The 23,097-nt window shown below is 41.1% G+C and overlaps 2 protein-coding genes across 4 annotated transcripts in view; both read left to right on the forward strand.

Annotated features, from left to right (window-relative positions):
- LOC143302324 (rRNA methyltransferase 3, mitochondrial-like) overlaps window positions 1-4,678 on the forward strand; it is a 7,257-nt gene extending 2,579 nt beyond the window's left edge. Inside the window, exons 3-4 of the mRNA XM_076616939.1 lie at window positions 544-702; window positions 2,832-4,678. Of these exons, the coding sequence (XP_076473054.1) occupies window positions 544-702; window positions 2,832-3,466 (794 nt within the window). The 3' untranslated portion in view covers window positions 3,467-4,678. The remainder of the gene's footprint in view (window positions 1-543; window positions 703-2,831) is intronic.
- Window positions 4,679-6,510: 1,832 nt separating this feature from the next.
- LOC143274879 (uncharacterized) overlaps window positions 6,511-23,097 on the forward strand; it is a 99,414-nt gene continuing 82,827 nt past the window's right edge. Inside the window, exons 1-7 of one of the 3 annotated variants that reach the window (XM_076578850.1) lie at window positions 6,511-6,705; window positions 8,231-8,394; window positions 11,841-11,903; window positions 15,020-15,222; window positions 16,215-16,261; window positions 18,604-18,782; window positions 22,102-22,218. In XM_076578850.1, the coding sequence (XP_076434965.1) occupies window positions 8,332-8,394; window positions 11,841-11,903; window positions 15,020-15,222; window positions 16,215-16,261; window positions 18,604-18,782; window positions 22,102-22,218 (672 nt within the window). In that variant the 5' untranslated portion in view covers window positions 6,511-6,705; window positions 8,231-8,331. Of the gene's footprint in view, window positions 6,706-8,230; window positions 8,395-11,840; window positions 11,904-15,019; window positions 15,223-16,214; window positions 16,262-18,603; window positions 18,783-19,796; window positions 19,818-22,101; window positions 22,219-23,097 lie in introns of those variants that run through there. The other 2 variants (XM_076578849.1, XM_076578851.1) reach the window with 2 other exon arrangements.

A 23,097-nucleotide genomic window follows, 5' to 3' on the forward strand; every position in this document is an offset into this window, starting at 1 on the left:
AACTAGGGAGGAAAACATGTGTTCAGTATATTAAAAAAAACAAAAAAAACCCAGCCACACACGCATACATACTCACTCACATACACACTCACTCACATACACACACTTATGCACACTAACATACAACTGAATTGATAATGTACACACTCACAGCTCTTACTGTCTTAGACTCCATTCTTGCTTTAGTTTGAATTTTGTGTTTACAAAATTGAGGTCTGATTGTCAGAGAAATTGCACCCTTCAGTTTTTGTTTCTGGCTTTCTCACAAGGATTGGGTGGAAGAAAATGAACCTCTTTCTGAGTTGTATCCCATGTTATGATAATCCTAACCCCTATCTGACTAATCCCTGTTTCTTTCTTACAGACATTACAAGTCATAAATTATAAAAAATCTTCCTCTCTGTAGATGAAGCCAATGTTGTGAAAGCAGCCGTAAATGAGTAATGCCTTGTCACACAGACACATATTTTTACAAGTTTACTAAGTCACTGCTATTTTTGTGTAATGATTATTATTTCAAAAACATTAGTTTTAATGTGACAGGGGTGTTCGCCAAACCAGCGATGGGAGAAGTGGTGTGCCCCCAGAGAGACTCTTTTCCTTTGACACTGATATGCGATAACATCCGTGATCCGGGTAACCTGGGCACCATCATCAGAACGGCTGCTGCTGTGGGCTGCAGAAAGATCATCACCACTAAAGGTTTGCTTACACCGATGTTACAGATGAACTGATACTGGCTGCTTTTAAAATATTTCATGCCTGTAACTGGTATTTTTAGTTTGTAGGTTGCCTGCTTTGTAATGATGTTTCAAAATGTTGTTTTTTACAAACATACATGCAGCATACACATGTATACATACTTGTACACGAACATACCTGATGTATACAGGGATGTGAGAGCTACGCCTAAATGCATAAATCAAAAATAAATGTGCTTTTTCCATTTCATTTTTAAAGATTTTTTTTTTTTAAGTGTCTGTCAGATAGACGTGATTGCCACAGAAAAGTCCCAGAGACTATTCCCGATACTTGTGCAAATTCAGGGAGAAATTGAGGGAGGGGGAAAGTGGTGAACCTAGGTATGATGTCACCCACGACAACAGCTGTTGCAACACTATTGCTTATGTATTTAACAACTGCCACGATTTTCGTTTGACCTGCTAATGAAAAGCCGTTTTCTTATCTGTTCTGTGTTGATAGAATCAACTCTTGTGCCAAACATGTATTACTTAGCTACGGCTGAGAGTCAATTTTGAGTCATTCTGATGAAATCTAGTGTGCTTTGAATTAAAATCAACAAACAAACAATGCATTGAATTGAAAGCAGCAACAAACACATGCTTTGAACTGAAAACGACAGCAAACAAACAGAAAAAGGATTGACTCCAGTCCTCGGGAGTGTAAGGATGTTTCTATGGTCCGATGTGCTGATATATGTTTTTCATACTGAACCTAGTATTAACAGGGAACACACTCACACACACACACACACACACACACACACACACACACACACACACACACACACACACACACTTGTATACGTGCATACTTAGACACTCCTAATCCACACAAACACATACAGACACACACACTTATACACATGCTCACACATGCACACGCCTACACACATGCACGATCTTTGTGTCCCTGTCTAGCCACTTGGGCCATTTCATTGTCACATTATGCAACAAAAACTGCAACATTTGACAATGCTTTTTTTATGCTGAAATTGTGTCAGTTGATGATGCAGTGATACACTTGATGGCTGCAGTTAGTACATGTTATGTAGATCGGGATCTATAGCTAAAGTACCAAGTATTTATCTCAGCTACTTGGAGAAAATCAAAACGAAAATGTTTTTATTTTGTACCAGATTTTAGGCTTATACCTAATACTGTTCTCTTTTGTGTGTTTATGTGCCATTCAAAAAAAAGTCAATGTTAACCCCTGCAGAACAATGAAACATTGGTGATTCCTGTACAGTTATTTGGGTTTGTCAAGATTTTTTTGTCAGCTTCAGGGGGCCTTTGCCTTCCAGACCCTCCAGCGAGGTGTCACCTTTCCATCACACCAGGGGCTTTCATAGCCACCCCCACCCCCACCCACCCGGCTACAGTACACTTCTTTGATTCAGTCCCTGTCACATCCCTTCAACTTGTTCAAGTCATCTCGCTTTATTTGTGGCCAGAGTTTTGCCCTATTTCAGGCTTTTTAAAGCCTGTTACACAAGCCTCTTGTGTAACTGTTACACAAGAGGAAACAACTAATCATTTAAAATCAAGAGGAACTGCTAATGACAGGAGGAAAGAGGAAACAACTAATCATAAAAAAGCCTGAAGTAGGGTGAAAATTTGACAGAAGAGGCTTGTTAACCTTTCTTGTTGGACTCTACGAGTTCAGATTTATCTCATTCTGGCTTCTTGTAGGATTATTACAGTGAATCCTATTTTAAGTGAGAAAGCTTATTTTAATGATTCTGTTTTCATTTCATGTACTTGAAAACATTTGTTAGTTTCATTCACCCATGGTTTGCTCGTTATGAAGTTACTTTCAAAGTTTACCCGGTAGATTGTAGTTTGACTGCGTCCAACACATGAGCAGATCTTACTCCATCATCTTTTTAAAAAAAATATAATTGCAAAGATTAAGGTGTGTGCTGAGTGCACAGGAGTGCCATACAGCTGAAAATTACAGGACTAGTTTTAAATGGTAAAAAAATGCTAGGTAAAGCATATGTTACTATGATGAAAGGTGATAACTTTTTGATATGGAGTTTTAGTTCTTCACGCCATATCAGTCAGTGTCCCTGTAATTTGTCATTTCAGGGTGTGTGGACGTGTGGGATCCTAAAGTTCTGCGTGGAGCCATGGGAGGCCATTTTTACACGTGCATTCTGACCAGCCTGCCCTGGGAGGAAGTAGCCAACCACATCCCTTCGTCAGCCTATCTGTGCATTGCTGACACCAGGAAAGACTGTGTTGTTGAAAAATCCTTTGACACCACTCACCCCAAAGTAATGAACCTTCTCAACACAGATGAAGTCGAATCAAGTTCAAGTGATGAAGAGGATGGTTCATCCTCAGATGAAGAAAGCAGCTCAAGTTCAGAGGACGAAAGCAGTGTTCCAGATAAAAGTTGGAGTGACAAAAGCAGTGAGGTGTATGAAAGGGTTCCTATGTCTGTTGTGCAGTACAGCGACATGGACTGTGCAGGGGCGAAGGAGATTGCTGTGGTGGTCGGCGGAGAGACGGAAGGGGTCAGCAATCAGGCCAGAAAGCTGGCCTTTGACCTGTATGGGCAGTATGTCACCATACCCATGGTGGAAGCTGCCGACAGTCTGAACACTGCCACAGCAGCTGCCGTTGTGCTGTACGAAGCCAGAAGGCGACTCACTATGGTGGAGCAAAGAACTCATCCACAGAAACTGCCAGGAAAGCACGGAGTTCCTGTGGTGTCTTGAAACCTTGAGAGTCTGTCACGTTTGCAAAGCATATCTCTAGTAATGGTAGGTTAGCCCTTATATAATATTTTTGCGGTTTTTTGTAATATTTTTCCTTACCAATGTCACTTGTTAAATAGCGTTGACTCGATCTTCACTCACTTATTTTTGCTCCAAAAGAGTGAATCTTTCAACATGGTAAAGGGGAAAGTGCAAGACAGTGGAGGACAAGAGGGTGCTCAGCCAAGGCAGCACATGACAGTGACTGTGTTGGATGCACTGGCTTCATTGCCTCACTTGTGTAAACAAAGTTCATTTTGTAGCAACGGTGTAGTATTGAGGCATGCACCCTGCCTGCCACCGTCCTTCAAAAAAAAAAAAAAAGAAAGAAAGAAAGAAATAAAGAAAGAAAAAAATGATAAATAAAAAGAAGAAGTAGGAAACCGACTGACTCACCCGTAGTTAAATTATGCAGTCCCAATCACTTTTCTTTTTTGGATCAGTTCATATTCTATTATTTTAGAGGCTAAGCACTTGGGTTAATACTTTGTGCCCTGAGCACTGATTTATCAGTAACACCCATTTCCTTCACTTGGCCCTAGTTTGTTTTGTTTTGTTTCATTGTTGTTTTTTGCTTCACCCAACCCTGGAAAGCAGCAGTAACAGCATATCCAAATTTGAGAGAGAAAAAAAAATGAGACAAGCCAAAGTGAACTGAAATTAAATGACAATGGAAATCATTTTACAAAGCCAAGCAGTTCTGTAGTCAGAGTCACAAGTAATGCTGCTCCCTCGAAATGCGATTGACAGGAAGGAGGGCAGAGAGCAGCACTGTGTACCATTTTGTATGGTACGCTGTTTCCATCACTAAGTGATATCACATTGTATGTACATGTTTTATGTCAGAGCATCAAATACAGTCAAGCTGAGAATAAGCTTCCTTCTCCCCTGCCCCCCCCTCAGTGTGTGTGTGTGTGTGTGTGTGTGTGTGCATTCATTACCTATTTCTTGTAAATAACTAAATAACTGGATTTGGTGATGAATTGCCTGGAATTATTTGTATCTCAGTTTAAATAGAATTAATTTAATTACACATACTTAACCGTGACCCACTAGTGCAGACTCCGGCAGGGGTCTGACATTCCTGTCCTGTGGAAATATTGTTCTGATCTTGTGATGGCATGTTTTATCTGTGCTTGCAGAATTTATTTTATTGACAATAAAAATGATATAAACCTCTTGAAGTGTAAGCATTTCTGAAGTGTGTGCATGAGAATTATCATTGTGTGGGCATGTTTTAATGAAATGTGTAAACAAAGTAGAGTCACTGTAATTTTTTTGTTTGTTTTTGTTTCTTGTGTGTGTGTGTGTGTGTGTGTGAAACTTAAGCATTGTTTCGGCAGTAACAAGGGTTACTGGAACCAAAGTTTATAAATTATAGGATGGTACTTGGTAGGTATGCATAAGACCTTCATACTCCTAGAGTCTTCTTCTTCCATCTGAGTATCCACAATCATCAGGTTGATTTCATGATACCATTATAGTCCAGGTCCAACGGTCAAATGCTATTAAAAAAAAAAAAATAAAAAAAAAGATTTAAAAAAAAATTCATAACTACTCTTGACCCAGCCAGTCAAGACCAATTCAGCAGGACCAACATATGCTGAATCAGCACGAACCCCAGAGCCTTAAAATAAAAAAAAATTAAAAAGTTTAGAATGTTTTAATGGAAGACTGGAACATGCCCAGGTAGGGGGCAGAGACTGTTTACTAGTCCTAGTCACCCTTTTCATATTGATGTGGTCAGCACACTGAGAGGCCATAGAGCATGGGCATTATTTGGCAAAAGAGATAAAACTTGATAGAGCTTAAGTCACACACCCATTTTCATCCAATTTTGTACACAAGGTCATGAAATGACATTACTGGCATGAACATTTTCACCATTTCCAACTTTTTTTTTCCTTTTTCCCCCAAATTTTCATCATTTTATTTTTTCCAACTAATGACTTGAAAAAATTAAAATTGAAAAAACCCTGCACTACTGCGACTTAGACGTGTGGTTTTGCCAACCACAGTTGTTGCAATGCACCTGCTGATGTATCTGATGACAAAATCAGAAGGAAAAAATGCCACCACCTTTTTGACATCATCCATTCAAACAATAACTGAAAGGCCTGTTTCTCATCTGCTATGTGTTGATCCAACAAACTGTTGTGCCAAATTATACTTAGAACTGAGAGTGAAATATGTCATTTTGAATTTGATCAAAATACAGAACTTAGAACTGAGAGTGAAATATGTCATTTTGAATTTGATCAAAATACAGAACTTAGAACTGAGAGTGAAATATGTCATTTGGAATTTGATCAAAATGCAGAGATTATTTTCACAGTAAGCATGCTTTGAATTATACACACCAGCAACACATGTGTCACTCCAGTGTTCAGGAATGTCAAAGTGCCTACGGCCTGATATGCTGATATGTGTGTGTGTGTGTGTGTGTGTGTGTGTGTGTGTGTGTGTACACATGTGTGTGCCTAGCCTTATGAGCACACGCACGCACACACACACACACACACACACACACACACACACTGTCAGTGCATACATACATTTTTACATACTGACATAGCAGCTGTCATCCACACATACGCAAACACACAAACACACATACACATGCACGCAAGCATGCATGCGCGATCAAAGATATGAACACACATAAATGCACATTCATACACATGCATGTGAATGTGTACACATACATACATATTCACACATAGACAAGCACACCAGACGCACAAAAAGTGGACCTGTTACAACTGAACTTATTGCTGGATGAGGTGAGTTTTGAGAAAGATTTGAAAGAAGCGAGGGAGTCAGAATGACGGAGGTTATCAGGAAGCTTGTTCCACGTCTTTGGCGATTATAAAGAAAAGTTTTGGGCCCGACGCAAATTTTGATCTAAATTTGTTGTTTATTCGTTAGGGTTTCTATAAAAAGACATTCCCGGAAGGTATTTCCTGATCCGCTTTGTTTTGTGTTTACATGCGCAACCACTTCAGTGCACTCAGCCACTTTAGCTTCTGTGTTAGATATTTGTGTCTCTATTCTGTGGGGACGACAACTTTGCCTTGACATCCGAGAAAAAAAGTGGAAAAAAGAGCTTTGATAGAATACAGACGAAAAAGAAGTGTAACATTTCACGGGAGGTTCTAGGTCGCAATCGCAGAGGATTTGTCACAGGACTGTCCCAGCAAGTAGCATGAAACCTGACCTCCTTTCTTCTGTGCCTGTCTCAGTTTCTGTCTTCCTTTCTGCGCACCTTCTGTTTTCTTTTCTGGCAGTTAAAAGTAGATGTTGTGTTGATGTGTTTAAACAAAAAAAAAAAAAAAAAATATAATCTTTGTGAACGATAAAAACGGTCCAGAACAAATGATTGGATCAAGTCCGACTCCGCACGTCAGACATGCATGTCGTTCCAAGTATAATATCACGCGCGCGCACACACACACACACACGCACGCACGCACGGACGCGCGAGCGCGCACGCACACACACACACACACATGCACACACACACACACACACACACACACACACACACACACAGCTCATTGGATCTGATTTGTGTCTGGCTGCTTGCACTAACTCACAAACTTAATGAAACAAAAAGCTCAGTCAGTACTGTGTGGAATTTTCGTTTGTAATTGTGAAATGTCTTGGTTAACATACAGCTCCTTTTATGATCTGGTAGAAGACTTCAGGGACAAGTTCAGTCTGCATACAAATCTTATATGATTTGTCAGTTCAAACAGACTTTTCCAGAAATTTATATGAATGATAGAACTGTAGATAAATAAACTTCATCATCACAGCAGATTTGTCCACTTGAACGAAATTTAAGGAATTATTCAATGAATCCCTGAGAAGAATATACTGCCATGTTGAGATGTCACCCATTTTTGGTCTACAAGCACAATTGTCAAAACTGATATGTGACAGGTTTTTGTTAAGGATTGCTCTCTTTTCCCATTGATTTGTTGGTTATGCTCACAGTTAAATCCTTGGAAAGAGGTGTAAAACCACAGAGTGTTTTTAATGCATCTTGTTCATCTTTTTCATCTTGTTATATAGGAAATGTTCAACAATCAATTAGAAGTCAATTGGAAACAAAATCAAAGACAGTTACCTGTTTTTCAGCCTTTTTTGTCCACTTTGTTTTTGTGTGTGTCTTTTTTCTTCTGATTAATAGCTTGGCCTACACATTGTCAGCAAATTGCAACTTCCAGTAACTGTTTGCTTGTCAAGTAACGGTCCTAACTTGATTTTCAGCAAGAAAAGGAATGAATGAAAAACTATAAAAAGGCAGAAAAACAGGTGAATATCCATGACTTTGTTTCTGATTAACCTCTGATTAATTCTTGAACTTCCTTGGATTATAATGTGAATTAGAATCACTGATTTTACACCCCTCTCCTAGGATTTAAACATGTTCACTAAGTGCATGCTGCATGTGGGTCACCAGGCCAGCAACAAGAAAGGAAAGGTTGCATTGCTGTTACTGTGGCAGTGAATTAATGTTTGATGTTGTTTGTTTTTTTTATCAATTTTATGTGCTTGTGTGTGTGTGTGTGTGTGTGTGTGTGTGTGTGTGTATACAGTGTGTATATTGTGAGTGTTCATGAGTAAGCTTTGTACTGATGTGTGATGTATCACACAGGTAATCAAGTAAATGAGCGTCTGAGACTGTCATTTTATTTGAAATGTATTATATCCCACCAGAGAACAGGGAGAATGGCGCAGACAAATCAAGAGTGATGCACAACAATGCAGCAGCAACAGATAAGGTGAATGAATGAACAGACTGAGAATAAACAGAGAAGATGTCACGACAAGGAACAGGACCAGGAAAAACTCCGGCCAAAACACCTGCCAAGCCATCAAAAGTAAGATGCCATGGATAAGTAATCATAAAGTGTTCTGCCTATTAAGGGATTAAAAAAAATGTACATATGTGTGATGATATCTCAAACCTCTATCATGTGCTGTGTGCATTGGATTCATCTCTTGGTTGAGATAATTATAATATGGGATAAGTGACAAGCCTTTGGATGTACAGATGTATTGTAATTTATATTGTGTTGTGTTGTATTGCATTGAACTTTATATGGGATAAGTGACAAGCCTTTGGATGTACAGATGTATTGTAATTTATATTGTGTTGTGTTGTATTGCATTGAACTTTAAAGCTTGGTAATATAGTGTTTGTTACCTGCATTTATTATAAATCTTCTAGACAGAGTGAAATGATTTCTGATGCAGGTACAGGATGAAAAAAATGACAGTAGTCTGTCCATAACTTTATAAACCAGCAGGTCAAGGTGTTCTGAATATATATATATCAAACTCAGGTGTTTTATAAAGCCATTTATGTAAACAAGGTATCTTTTGTCAAACTAACTACAGTCAAGTTTGTTTGAAGTGAAAGTTTATTTAAAAAACAAACAAACAAACAAAAAAAACAACAACTTGAAACAACCCACCATACCTCATATTCTTGCAGCACTGGTGTTTAACCAGTAGAGTGCCAGAGAATTTTGTTAAAAAAACAACAAAAAAAGTGCTCTCCCCTTTCCAGGGAATTTTGAGGATTGGGAGGTAATAAATCACAAAAAATTCTAGCACAAAAGCTATGGGCATTACAGAAAGAAAGTAAATGTTTCTGTGAAGGAAAATTAGTGTAGATTCTGCTCCTGGGCATTGATTGTAGGTACCTGTTCAGGTAGGTAAAGTCAAGATAATAATTTTTGTGCAACACAAAAGTCTGTTTCCACCTCTACATAATGACATCCATGAAGAAAGGAAACAAAATACAGCTAGAAGTAGCATGCCTATTGCTAGATTATACCTATAGAAGAAATTAAAGTTGGCTATAAGTTTATAAAACTAAATCACAGCTCGTGCAGACATGAAAGTAAATCACTGTCCCAACAATGACAGAGGTGGGTATAGTCAACGTAAAAGGTCAATCACAGTCTCAGAAACTGAGCTGGCAAGTTTTTTGACAGCTAAGAGCTTTGGCAAGTGAGAGGGTGAAGTTCTTTGATGACGTTCACTCCTTTCAAGTTGCATGTGGGCCGATTAAAGTGTCTGCTGTGCATCTGGCTTGCTACCTCTTCAAACAAGTCATCCATCTGATTCAGCAAAAAAAAAAAGAAGCGTTAAAAACAAAAAGCACGTGTTTCACGTCCACTGCAGGTTCAACCCTGCGCTTTGTGAAAATCGTGGAGCATTGGCGGTTGTCAATTTCCTGCAGTCTGCATTGAAATGTGAGTACACTCGTTCCCAATAGCCACGCCCCCTTCATGACCTCTGGCTGGTATTCAACCTATTGTCTTACATCACTTCTCTCCCTCTCCTCCCCTTCTTCCAGTGTTCGCTGCATATATTCTGTCAGTCATAGCCACTTGTTCAAAAACGCTGTCTGACTGGATAGATGGAATGATTTACCATCAAATGGGCTGTCAGTTTCATCACTGTTATTGTCAGTCACCTTCATTTTCAAACCAATCATCAGACAAGAGAGATTCTTCTCCATCATCAAAGCTGTCCATTATCACAAGCACAGCTTTCAGAATTGTGTCAATCTGTTGACTGTGACTATTTGCTTTACTGGACACAGTTTTCAGTGCCTGTTTTTGCACATGATGCAACCCCCTTCTGCATGCGAGTATCACGTGGTCTGTTAGTAAATTATTATCGTGTAGAAAGGGGTCTTCTACCTGATGTATGTTGATTTAAATAGTATCTTTATTATCCAGACACATCAAACTAACTGTTCAGAGTCTGTTTATGTGAACTGAACCAAACTCCAATGAAGAAAAAATCAGAACATACGCAGGATGTCAGTGGACGTCTTATAGGCACTATGGTAATACATTTTGTAGGACGTCAGCTGACGTCTTATAGGCACTATTAACTGGTTAATCACTCCAGATGTATTGGTGAAGTTGCATGGGGATGGAACATGACCCCTCCCATCTTCTCCAAAACAAAACAAATCAAATCAAATCAAAGCAAAACAAGAGAGGCAAGGCCTTCAACACTCACTTGTGATGCACTTAAAAAAAAAAATCCAAGCTTTTTATGTATTGAGTATAATTTCAAAATGTAATGTTAAAGATGAGAAAGATCATTTTAAAGCAAATTAAGTCCCCTAGCATTAATTACAGAGTAATTTCCCTTTTTTATTATCTGCACCAAAACGTTTGCAAAATAAATAAAACTTCCATGCTTAGCAAAAGAAGTTGCTGTTTGAACAAAAAATGATAATAATGACTGCTCTTGTTGTTGGGTCAGAATATCAGATCAAAGTGCCAAGGTTAGATAATACAGAAAATATAAGTATAACAGTAAATGCAGTTTGCGTATAATTAGGCTTCATTTTAACTTTTTTTTTTGTGCCCATCCCAGAGGTGCAGTATTGTTTTAAAGAAGATGACTGGAAAGAACTGAATTTTTCCTATTTTTATGCCTAATTTAGTGTCAAGTGACAAAGTATTTGCAGAGAAAATGTCAATGTTAAAGTTTACCACGGACACACAGACACACACACACACACACACACACAGACAACCGAACACCAGGTTAAAACATAGACTCACTTTGTTTACACAAGTGAGTCAACAAAACAAAAAGAAGTCTGTTTCTGATCATGTATGAAAACGCCATTTGTCAGTAGACAAGATAGTAATAATAGTATACTCAACATATCTCGCTGCAGTTAAGGAACTGTAAGTTAGTTTTAATAAACATTGGAGAAAAAAAATGCCTGTGATACATTTTAAATCTTGGTCACAAACTGACTTACGGTCACATCACATTTTGATGTGGCACCAAGTTATAAGAATAGGAAGTCAACATGATAACACTGGTTATTGTGAAATGTACATCTATATATGATAATTTTTTTTTTTTGCAAAAACACTTTGTCATACTTATTCTTTGCCAAGTTACCATCATGATTATTGTCCTTAAATTCTAGATTTAAAAAAAAATTTAATTGATTTTATATGAATCTTGTTTTTTTTTTTTTTTTTCAGTCAATGACTGATTTTTCTTTTTTCTTTCAGTGACTCTACCAAATGATATAATCAAATCAGTTCATTTCATTCATCATTATGCCCATCGCTCCTGGTGGAGCAAAGGCCATCGATGACCCCTCGCCACCGCACTCTGTTCTGGGCTGTTCTGGCCATTCCAGTCCAGTTGGTCCCAGTATTGTCATTAAATGTCAGATAACTTTTCTTTATGGTCTTAATAAATCAGTTCACCGAGATAATTATTTTTTTTAGTTTTTAACTCTGTCTCTGATTCTGTGTGTTGTTTGTAGTGGACTGGTTTGAAAACAGCAGCTCGTTTGGCCAGAGGATCCAGAGGCACTGCAATGACAGATGTAAGAGTGTGTGAAACCGTGCATGTGTGTGTGTGTGTGTGTGTGTGCATGTGCGTGTGCTTGAGCACGCGTGTGCGCGCGTGTTTGTAGTAGTAGTTGTGTGAGTATATGGGGTGTGTGGAGCACATGTGCGTGTGTGTCTGTGTGTCTGCATGTGCGTAGTAGTAGTGTGAGTATACGGGGTGTGTGGAGAGTGTGTATATGTCTGTGTCTGTGTGTCTGTATGTGCGTAGTAGTGTGAGTATATGGGGTGTGTGGAGAGTGTGTATATGTCTGTGTGTCTGTATGTGTGTAGTAGTAGTAGTGTGAGTATATGGGGTGAGTGGAGAGTGTGTATGTGTCTGTGTCTGTGTGTCTGTGTGTGTGTAGTAGTAGTAGTGTGAGTATATGGGGTGTGTGGAGAGTGTGTATATGTGTCTGTGTCTGTGTGTCTGTATGTGTGTAGTAGTAGTAGTGTGAGTATATGGGGTGAGTGGAGAGTGTGTGTGTGTCTGTGCTGTGTGTCTGTATGTGTTAGTAGTGTGAGTATATGGGGTGTGGAGAGTGTGTGTGTTCTGTGTGTCTGCTTTTGTGTGTAGTGTGAGTAAATGTGTGTGTGGAGTGTGTGTGTCTGCATGTGTGTAGTAGTAGTGTGAGTATATGGGGTGTGTGGAGAGTGTGTTTGTGTGTCTGTGTGTGTGTGTCTGCATGTGTGTAGTAGTAGTGTGAGTATATGGGGTGTGTGGAGAGTGTGTTTGTGTGTCTGTGTGTGTGTGTCTGCATGTGTGTAGTAGTAGTGTGAGTATATGGGGTGTGTGGAGAGTATGTTTGTGTGCACCTGTTTTTAATCAGACTTTTTTTTATGATATATATATTAGATAGATAGGCAGATAGATAGATAGATGCAGATATAGATGTGTAGATATGTATGTATTCCTTGTAATTTGTCATTTTATGACCAGGCTGTAAGGATTGTCAACTTGAGTGAGTGTGTGCACATACTGTCTTGACAATGATTAATATATTCCATTCCTCATTCCTGAAATCATTCATTCCTGGAATGGATCCATTGGCGATGAAACCACTTGTCACTTATCATAAGAGTGAAAAGTTTGCACAGGTCCTCCTTGACACTGTGAGAGAGAGCTGGACAGATCTTGTTCCAAAACATCAAAAATCCTAGAAACCAAGTCCTTTACGAGTAAAAATAAAATCAAAGAATTGTTGGAAATCACTCAAAGGAATCCATCATTAAACCAAGCAATGGGATAAAGGTAGCCACATAAGTGGAGTGATGGCCTAGAGGTAACGCATCCAGCTAGGAAGCGAGAGAATTTGAGTGCGCTGGTTTGAATCACGGCTCAGCCACTGATATTTTCTCCCCCTCCACTAGACCTTGAGTGGTGGTCTGGACGCTAGTCATTCGGATGAGATGATAAACCGAGGTCCCATGTGCAGCATGCACTTAGCACACGTAAAAGAACCCATGGCAACAAAAGGATTGTTCCTGGCAAAATTCTGTAGAAAAATCCACTTCGATAGGAAAAACAAATAAAACTGCACGCAGGAAAAAAAAAAAAAAAAAAAGAAGGGTGGCGCTGTAGTGTAGCGACGCGCTCTCCCTGGGGAGATCAGCCTGAATTTCACACAGAGAAATCTGTTGTGATAAAAAGAAATACAAATACACAAATACAAATACATTTCATGTTTCTGGGTGTTGTGGACAACATGCGTTTCACCACAAGAAACTCTCAACAGGAGATGGAAAGATTGTAGTAGTAGCAAGGCACTGCAGATTCTGTAGGTAAAGTTTTTTTGTTTTTTTTGTTGTTGTTTTTTCAGCCCTGATTTTTTTAGTCAGAATTAGGAAGTTCACAATTTTATGATGATGATCAAATGAATGTAGGTTTTAGTTGTGTTCTTGTGTGTTGGCAACTGCCTCGCACTGTGTTCATTCAAATTCCAAACGTTGACTATTTTCCTTTATTTTATTAATTTTATTTGTACGCTTATAGTTGACTTCATCAAGTTTTTTCGCCTTATACATATTATTATTAGTAGTAGTAGTTCTTTTTTATGTATTTATTTATTTTATTTATTTATTTATTTTTTAAATTTTTTTTCTCAAGGCCTGACTAAGCATGCGGGGTTATGCTGCTGGTAAGGCATCTGCATGGCAGATGTGGTGAAGCAGATATGAATTTGTCCGAATGCAGTGACGCCTCCTACAGCTTCTGAAATTGAAACTGAAACTGACTAAAGGAAGGAAAGTGTAGCCCAGTCTGAATATATTATTAGGTTCCAGTGGACATTACTCATCCCTGTGGTACGGAACAGACTCCCCTTCTTGATCCATCACATAGAATCCCTGTGTTCATTTTATGATGATGATGGAGTCTCCCGTCGGTCCGACGGATGAGTCGGCAGGCAGGCTTATCTGTCGGTGTGTGTCCTCATATGGGAGAAGAGGCTGATTCTGGATGCGCAGCACTTCCCACAGGTGTTTGCAAGGGAAAACGTCTCCAGAAGTTGAGCCCTGCTTCCTTCGCTCGCGCTTCTCCTTAATGGCCAGCGTTCTCTTGTTTTCAAACGTCTTTATGCCACTAGAGCACAGCATCCTCCAGCGACAGCGGTCAAGGGCATCAGTTTCCCAGGAAAGCGATGTCTATGTTCATTTTATAAAGTCTCTCAAAATACACCTGTCCTGTTCTGCTTTCTGTCTTATTGACTAACGTGCTTCTTAAACTTCTGCCAGCCATATGTGTGCATGGGAGGGTGTGTTTGTTGTGTGCACACGTGCTTGTGTGTGTATGATTGGTGCATGTACTGTAATTTACAGACTATTAGATGCTCTGTAGTTCAAGGCACACCACATGCATTGAAAAGATAATCTTACTTAAACAATCATAGGTACATTGGAAGTCAGGGAAAGAAGTACTGCCTTACAGTCCACAAAATATGTTCATGTATGTATGACTTTGATTGTAAATGTCGCAAGCTCCCTACCCTGGAGATGTGAGTTTAAATCTGCAGTGGTAGTAGTAGTGGTGGTACTTGTAGTAGCAGTAGTAGTAGTGGTAGTGGTAGTAGTAGTAGTAGTATTGACTGCATTTTGCTGCTTTCCTTTCATTCTCAAGACAACGCCGGCTCAGCGAGCGGCGTACGTGGCCCCTGAAGGCTACGACACAGGAGGCCTGATGAGCATCATCCGGGACTACCTGGACAGGACAGAGCTGGAGAAGAACTTCAGGGACCTGCTCCACATTCTGCTGGATCGACCGCAGCTGCCCTACAACCCTTACCCAGGATTTGCAACTCGCCTTCGTCCACACGCTGAGAGGTGTGTCTCAAACTCTGTGTGTGTGTGTGTGTGTGTGTGTGTGTGTGTGTGTGTGTGTGTTTAAGTAAATCAGAACAGTCACAGAGTTTATTCATGGAAAACAGCCGTGTACAGGCAAACATTATGGCCATGCACGTGTGAACTCACAGAAAATTCTTGCTTTCAGTTTCAGTTTCTCAAGGAGGCGTCACTACATTTGGACAAGTCCATATACGTTACACCCACCTGCTAGCAGATGCCCCACAGTAGCACAGACCAACGTGTTTGTCAGGCCGTGAATGCATACTGTGTATTTTGTGTACTTATCAGAGTGGATTTCTTTTACAGAATTTTGCCAGAGGAGAACACTTTTGTTGCCATGGGTTCTTTTTCAGTGCGCTAAGTGAGAGTTGCACATGGAAACTCAGTGTGTTGTCTCATCTGCATGACTGGGTGCTTAGTCTGATTTTCCAGTCAATCTGGAGAGAAAGGTTGGAGCGAGATTTAAACCCAGACCCTCAAAGACACTGTATCAGCAGAGAAATGTCTGAACCATTCTGCCACATTGCTCCTTGTGAAAATTCATGCACACACACACACACACACACACACACACACACACACACAACCCCGCATGCATACTCACACACACACACACACACACACACACACAACCACGCATGCACACACACACAACCACACATGCACACACACACACACACACACACACACACACACACCACACACACACACACACACACACACACACACACACACACACACACACACACACACACACACACACACACACAACTGCGCATGCATACACACACATATTCACATAGAAAAAACATGCTCATGCACTCATATTCACATAGAAAAAACATGCTCATACACAGAGTAACACAAGCACACACACACACACACACACACACACACACACACACACACACACACACACACACACACACACACACACAGATAAACTGATAAATTTGTCTTCATTGTGACAGGTTCTTCATGTTCACGGACACAGAAGACCATATAGACACGGTGACAAGTAAGTTTGTGCAACTAGTTTTTAGTGTGTTTGGTGCAATAAAAAGAAAATGACCTATTCTATGTTTTTGCTGCTCTCGACATCTTCCATGTTTTCTGAGTGGCAATACCTTCTGGCCAGTTGTTATCTACCCCACTACACACAGTGCTTTTATTCATTTATTTATTTATTTTTTGCTGCCCCATCATCTGCACCGTTTCAGTGACATTACTCCCATGCCGCTCATTTAGATTCCCCCTCCCCCATACACAGCCACACCTGATTGCATGAATAGAATAGAATAGAATAGATTTTATTGTCATGAAACCTTAAGGTTTATAAGGCACAAGTGCAATGGTAAATGAATGAATGAATGAAAAACACACAATTAACCCTTTCGCTGCCAGGAAAATAAGATTTAAGTGAAATCTATTTGCCAGGGTTTTTTCACAAAAAACGGGTATAAATTTTCCAAAAATTCTGTGCTCTTTGTTATTGGAGAAAGACCCATAAAAGTATATATTTTCTGAAAGGTAAATGAATAAAGAATACAAAACACATGCTGTTATCCCATTTTATATATTTTTAGTGACATGCTGTTGTTTTGAAATCAGTGTTTTGTTTTTTGTCACATTTTCAACTTGTTCATTACAAACATTAGTCAGGTAATTTGCACAAAAACATCATATTTTCTGGACAAATGGATATCTGCAAACACAAAATCATACTAGAACAACCACAATATATATATTTTCTTTAAGAGATAGATACACAATACATTGTGACTTCTCCAAGTGATAAGATGGATGTGAGGCCACGCCCCCTCAGTCTCCACCCCCCCCCACCCCCCCCCCCCTCCTCCTCACCCCTCTCACACGGTCACTTGATTCAGTTATCATCAGACCGCGTTGGCTGCATGCCAAGAATATCGCTCTGCTGCTAATTCGGTCATCTATCGTCTGCTAATATCTGTACAGCCGGCATCACTCACTGACAGTCGCATCTTGGCCACTCTCTTGATTACTCCCTTTATTTTCTATCAGATCGTCCTATAAATGTTCATCTCTATCTTCTTCGAATTTATGCTTCAATTCTTTCTGAGCATCAGCTAAAGAAAGAAATCAAGGTTGATTTAGTTCATCACGATCGCATGTCTTGAGCACGGCATCAGTCCGACATTTTGTTGAGCGAGCGAGGAGAGAAGTCAGGCAAACACTTGGACAGTGACCCAACCAAAACGTTCAAATAAAGGACTGCTTCATGACGTAGATGGGGTTTCTAGCTATGAATAGAATCTAGAGAGATTCCCCAGGCTAAAGCTACCACTATTTTTGCCAAGGAAGTGAATGCAAACCAGGGAAAAGTCAGAATATTTCGATGACGAGTTATCTCGTCATGCAGGCAGCGAAGCATACATGCTTGCCATGATGAGTTATCTCGTCATGCAGGCAGCCTAGGGGTTAATCAATCAGTTAATGCAGTAAATTGCAGCAGCATTCATAAACAAATTTTCCTAATCTTGATTTTATATATTCATCATCTGTTACTATCACCTGACTGGGAATATTTCCTGTGTTATTCAGATTTTGAATATCTTTTAAATGCATGTGTGTGCATGTGTGTGTTTGTGTGTGTGTGTGTGTATATGTGTGTGTGTGTGTGTGTGTGTGTGTGTGTGTGAGTGCATGTGTGTGCGTGTGTGTGTGTGCGCGCATGTGTGTGTATGTGTGTATGTGTGAGTGCATGTGTGTGCATGTGTGTGTGTGTGTGAGTGCATGTGTGTGTATGTGTGAGTGCATGTGTGTGTATGCGTGAGTGCATGTGTGTGTGTGAGTGCATGTGTGTGTATGTGTGAGTGCATGTGCGTGCATGTGTGTGTGTGTGTGTGAGAGAGAGTGCATGTGTGTGTATGTGTGAGTGCATGTGTGTGCATATATGTATATGTGTGAGTGCATGTGTGTGTGTGTGTGAGTGCATGTGTGTACATATGTGTGTATGTGTGAGTGCATGTGTGTGCATGTGTGTGTGTGAGTGCATGTGTGTGCATGTGTGTGAGTGCATGTGTGTGCATGTGTTTGTGTGAGTGCATGTGTGTGAGTGCATGTGTGTGCATGTGTGTGAGTAAATGTGTGTGCATGTGTGTGTGTGTGTGTGTGAGTAAATGTGTGTGCATGTGTGTGTGTGTGTGAGTAAATGTGTGTGCATGTGTGTGTGTGTGTGAGTAAATGTGAGTGCATGTGTGTGCATGTGTGTGAGTGCATGTGTGTGCATGTGTGTGTGTGAGTGCATGTGTGTGCATGTGTGTGAGTGCATGTGTGTGCATGTGTGTGAGTAAATGTGTGTGCATGTGTGTGTGTGTGTAGCGGTGCCCCTGATGGAGAGTCAGCTGCTCAACCTGTACGGGGTGAAGGAGAAGGCGGGGGTGTGGGGCCTGAAGAGCGTGCTGAGGGCGGTCAACGTCCACTGCCTGCTGGACTACCGCTGGATGGTGGAGGACCTCACCCCGCACAGGGACTCCCTCTTCACCATGGAGGGATACTCGGTCAGCCAGACCCCACCCCCCCCCACCCCTCCCAGAATCTGTGCTGTGTCTGTGTCTTGTTTGGCTGTGCTGTACTGTGCTGTGCTGTGTTCTGCTGCATTGCGCTGTGTTGTGCTGTATTATCTTACGTTGTGCTGTGTTTTATTGTGTTGCGTTGCATTGCATTGTATTGTGTTGCATTGTATTGCATTGTGTTGCATTGCATTGCATTGCATTGCATTTTGTTGCATTGCATTGTATTGTGTTGCATTGTATTGTGTTGCATTGTGTTTTATTGCAGTGGATTGCATTGTATTGCATCATGTTGCATTGCATTGTATTGCATTGTATTCCCTCAGCGTGACTCCCACTTCACCATGGAGGGATACTCGGTCAGCCAGCCCCCTGATCTGCACTGTGTCTTGTTTGGCTGTATTGTGTTGTGTTGTATTGTGTTGTTTTGTATTGTATCGTATTGTTTTGTATTGTATTGTGTTGTATCGTATTGTCTTGTATTGTATTGTATCGTATTGTGTTGTATTGTTTTGTGTTGTATTGTTTTGTGTTGTATTTTGGACAGGAGTAATGGCCTAGCAGTAACGTGTCCACCTGGGAAGCGAGAGAATTTGAGCACACTGGTTCGAATCACAGTTCAGCCACCAATATTTTCTCCCCCTCCACTAGACCTTGAGTGGTGGTCTGGACGCTAGTTATTCAGAAGAGATGATAAACCGAGGTCCCATGTGCAGCATGCACTTAGTGCATATAAAAGAACCCATGGCAACAAAAGGGTTGTTCCTGGCAAAATCTGTAGAAAAATCCACTTCGAGGGGAAAAACAAATAAAACTACATGCAGGAAAAAATACAAAAGAATGAGTGGTGCTGTAGTGTAGTGACACGCTCTCCCTGGGGAGAGCAGCCTGAATTTCACACAGAGAAATCTGTTGTGATAAAAAGAAATACAAATATTTTGTTGTATTGTGTTGTGTTGTATTGTATTGTATTGTATTGTATTGCCTCACCGAGACTCCCTCTTCACCATGGAGGGATACTCGGTCAGCCAGCCCCCCCCCCTTCCCCCCTACCCCCACCAGGTCTGCACTGTGTCTTGTTTGGCCGTATTGTGTTGTGTTGCACTGTGTTGTACTGCATTGTATTGTGTTGTATTGCATTGTATTGTATGGTACAGGTTGCAACTTGCATGTGCAGTTTTGTCAGGGAATTGAACCTTCTCACTTGAATAATTCCAATAATAATGATAATCTTTTCCCTCCCTCCCCCTCTTCGATGGTAGTCTTCATGCCCAGCAGTATCTGTGCACTTCCCGTTCTCATTCGGTGTATCAAGCACGTTGGGTTACGCTGCTGGTCGGGCATCTGCTTGGCAGATGTGGTGTAGCCGTATATGGATTTGACCGAACGCAGTGACGCCTCCTTGAGCTACTGATACTGATACTGATTTGGTGTGGACTCAACATACGGCTGTCGAGTCTGAGTTCGGATCTTCATGGATCTTCATGCAGTGAGGGCAGGGAAACTGACCTGGCTCTTTGGACATTGCTGCTACTGCTTGACGGGCGCAATAGCCGAGTGGTTAAAGCGTTGGACTGTCAATCTGAGGGTCCCGGGTTCGAATCACGGTGACGGCGCCTGGTGGGTAAAGGGTGGAGATTTTTACGATCTCCCAGGTCAACATATGTGCAGACCTGCTAGTGCCTGAACCCCTTCGTGTGTATATGCAAGCAGAAGATCAAATACGCACGTTAAAGATCCTGTAATCCATGTCAGCGTTTGGTGGGTTATGGAAACAAGAACATACCCAGCATGCACACCTCCGAAAACGGAGTATGGCTGCCTACATGGTGGGGTAAAAACGGTCATACACGAGCGAACGCAGAAGAAGAAGCTGCTACTGCTGCTGCCTTCCTCATCTCGTGGGCTGTGGTGATTCTGATGCCGTGGTTCTTCTGGGAGCTGTCTTGTTTCAGAGCACACCAGCTGGTCCTGTGCTGTGGGTGCTTTGATTGATTTCCTTCAGGAACTGAAAATAGTGTCTTGGGGGACATCCCGGATGTGTTGCAACAGCCGAGTGGTTAAAGGACTTTCAGTCTGAGGGTCCCGGGTTAGAATCTTGGTAAAGACACCTGGTGGGTTAACTCATTCTCCTTCAGGTACGAGTTAACTCATACCATGATTACTTTTCCTGTGGACCAGGTACAAGTATTTTCATACCAACACAATATTTATTCTAATTTTGTTTATTCGTGCTTGGTACAGTTGGCATTCTAAACTGAACCGTTTACAGATTCTGGAAGCATGAAAACAAAGGTTTGTTCAGCTGATTAAATCCACAAATCTCCAATTTTCACAGTTTTAGTGAACCACCCTGTTTTTTCTGCAGTGGTCTCATGTAGTGCTGGTCCAGGGGAGGTGTAGCAGGCATGTGGATGTGGTGTAGAATGAGTAAAGGGTGGAGATTTTTCCCATCTCCCAGGTCAACATATGTACAGACCTGGTAGTGCCCGAACCCCCTTTGTGTATATATGCATGCAGAAGATCAGATACGCATGTTAAAGATCCTGTAATCCATGCCAGCATTCGGTGGGTTATGGAAGCAAGAACATACCCAGCATGCACACTTCAGAAAATGGAATATGGCTGCCTGCATGGCAGGGTAAATAAACAAAATGGCCATACACATAAAATGTTACATGTCTGTGTAAGTGTGTATGTGTGTGTGATTGAAACCTTATTGAATGATACAGGAAATGAATGACGAGCGCCCAATAATAATAATAATGGTATTTATATAGCGCTGAATCTTGTGCATAGACAAATCTAAGCGCTTTCGCACCAGTCATTCTCACGCACGCATAACTTTAAAACTGGAGAAACTGAAGACAAGGAAGAGGCAGGGAAGGGAGGATATTTTGGGAAGAGGTGGGTTTTAAGGCCAGACTTGAAAGAGCTGAGTGTGGAGACTTGACGAAGCAAAAGAGGAAGTTCATTCTAATTGCAAGGTCCAGAGACAGAGAAAGAATGGCAGCCAACAGTCGAGAGTTTGAATCTGGGAATGCGTAAATGGAGTGGAATCGAAGTTGATCGTTGTGAGCGAGATGGACTGTAGAGGTGAAGGCAGCCACAGAGATAGGAAGGGGCTGATTTGTGAATACATTTGTAACTATCAGTTGGCTCTACCCAGGTAGGCAGCCTGTTGTTGCAAATGACTCCGTGTTTGTTTAACACTTAGAGCAAGGTCTCCAACAGAGGATAGGTGCTGCATAAGTATCCCTGTCATCATGATGAAGGAACGACAGTGTGCTGTGCTGTGTGCGGGCAGAACCAAGTGATGGTGGCCCTGGTGGGAGCAGCAGTGTTCCATGGGACGTTCTACTCCCAGTGCCACATTGTCCAGCTCCGCATTGAGTACCTGGTCACTGGACCTGAGGTGGCTCAGGTGAGAAGTGAGAACCGTGGGGTGTGTGTGTGTGTGTGTGGGGGGGGGGGGGGGATCAGTTTGATGGCAGTTTGTTTTGTGTCCTGTCCTGCACTGTGGTGATTTGTGTGGCTTGTGATTAAAAGTATCAAAATCAAAATTTTAATGTGATCATCAAAATAAGAAAAGGAAGATACCAAATGGAAAAAAAAAAAAAATTCTTTTCAGCAAATGAGTTATTGCCATGTACAACAAACTGATGAATAACCATTTATCAAAACACAGAGAAATAGAAAGTACTGCCATTTTCAACATAAATGTAAACCTGTTTCTCCAAAGCGTTCCTGTTGTTTTGGTTTTGGTTTTGGTGAGTTCTCCACTGAGCACATGGCTGACATGTCATGCATCTCATTGACACTGTAACTGGAAGAGTGGTGTGTCCAGATGTGTGTGATTGTGTGTGTGTGAGTGTGTGTGTGTGTGTGAGAGAGAGAGAGAGAGAGAGAGAGAGTGTGTGTGTGTGTGTGTGTGTGTGAAAGAGACAGAGAGAGAGAAAGAATGTGTGTGTGTGTGTGTGTGTGTGTGTGTGAGAAAAAGAGAGAGAGAGAAAGAGAGAGAGTGTGTGTGTGTTGCATGTGTGTGTGTGTTTAAGAGAGAGAGAGTGTGTGTGTGTGTGTGAAAGAGAGAGAGAGAGAAAGAGAGAGAGAGTGAGTGTGTGTGTGTGTTGCATGTGTGTTTTGCGTGTGTGTTTTTAAGAGAGAGAGAGGTGAATGAGGAAAAGGTAAATGGGACCTGCTGGATGTGGCTGACAGTGAGATGGACGTGAGTGTGTGTGTGTGGTGTGTGTGCGGGTGTGGCCATGTTCATCAACAGTGTGGCCATGTTCATAAAGTCGACGAG

The sequence above is a fragment of the Babylonia areolata genome, chromosome 29 (assembly GCF_041734735.1).
Source record: "Babylonia areolata isolate BAREFJ2019XMU chromosome 29, ASM4173473v1, whole genome shotgun sequence".
In the NCBI taxonomy this organism is placed as follows: Eukaryota; Metazoa; Mollusca; class Gastropoda; order Neogastropoda; family Buccinidae; genus Babylonia; species Babylonia areolata.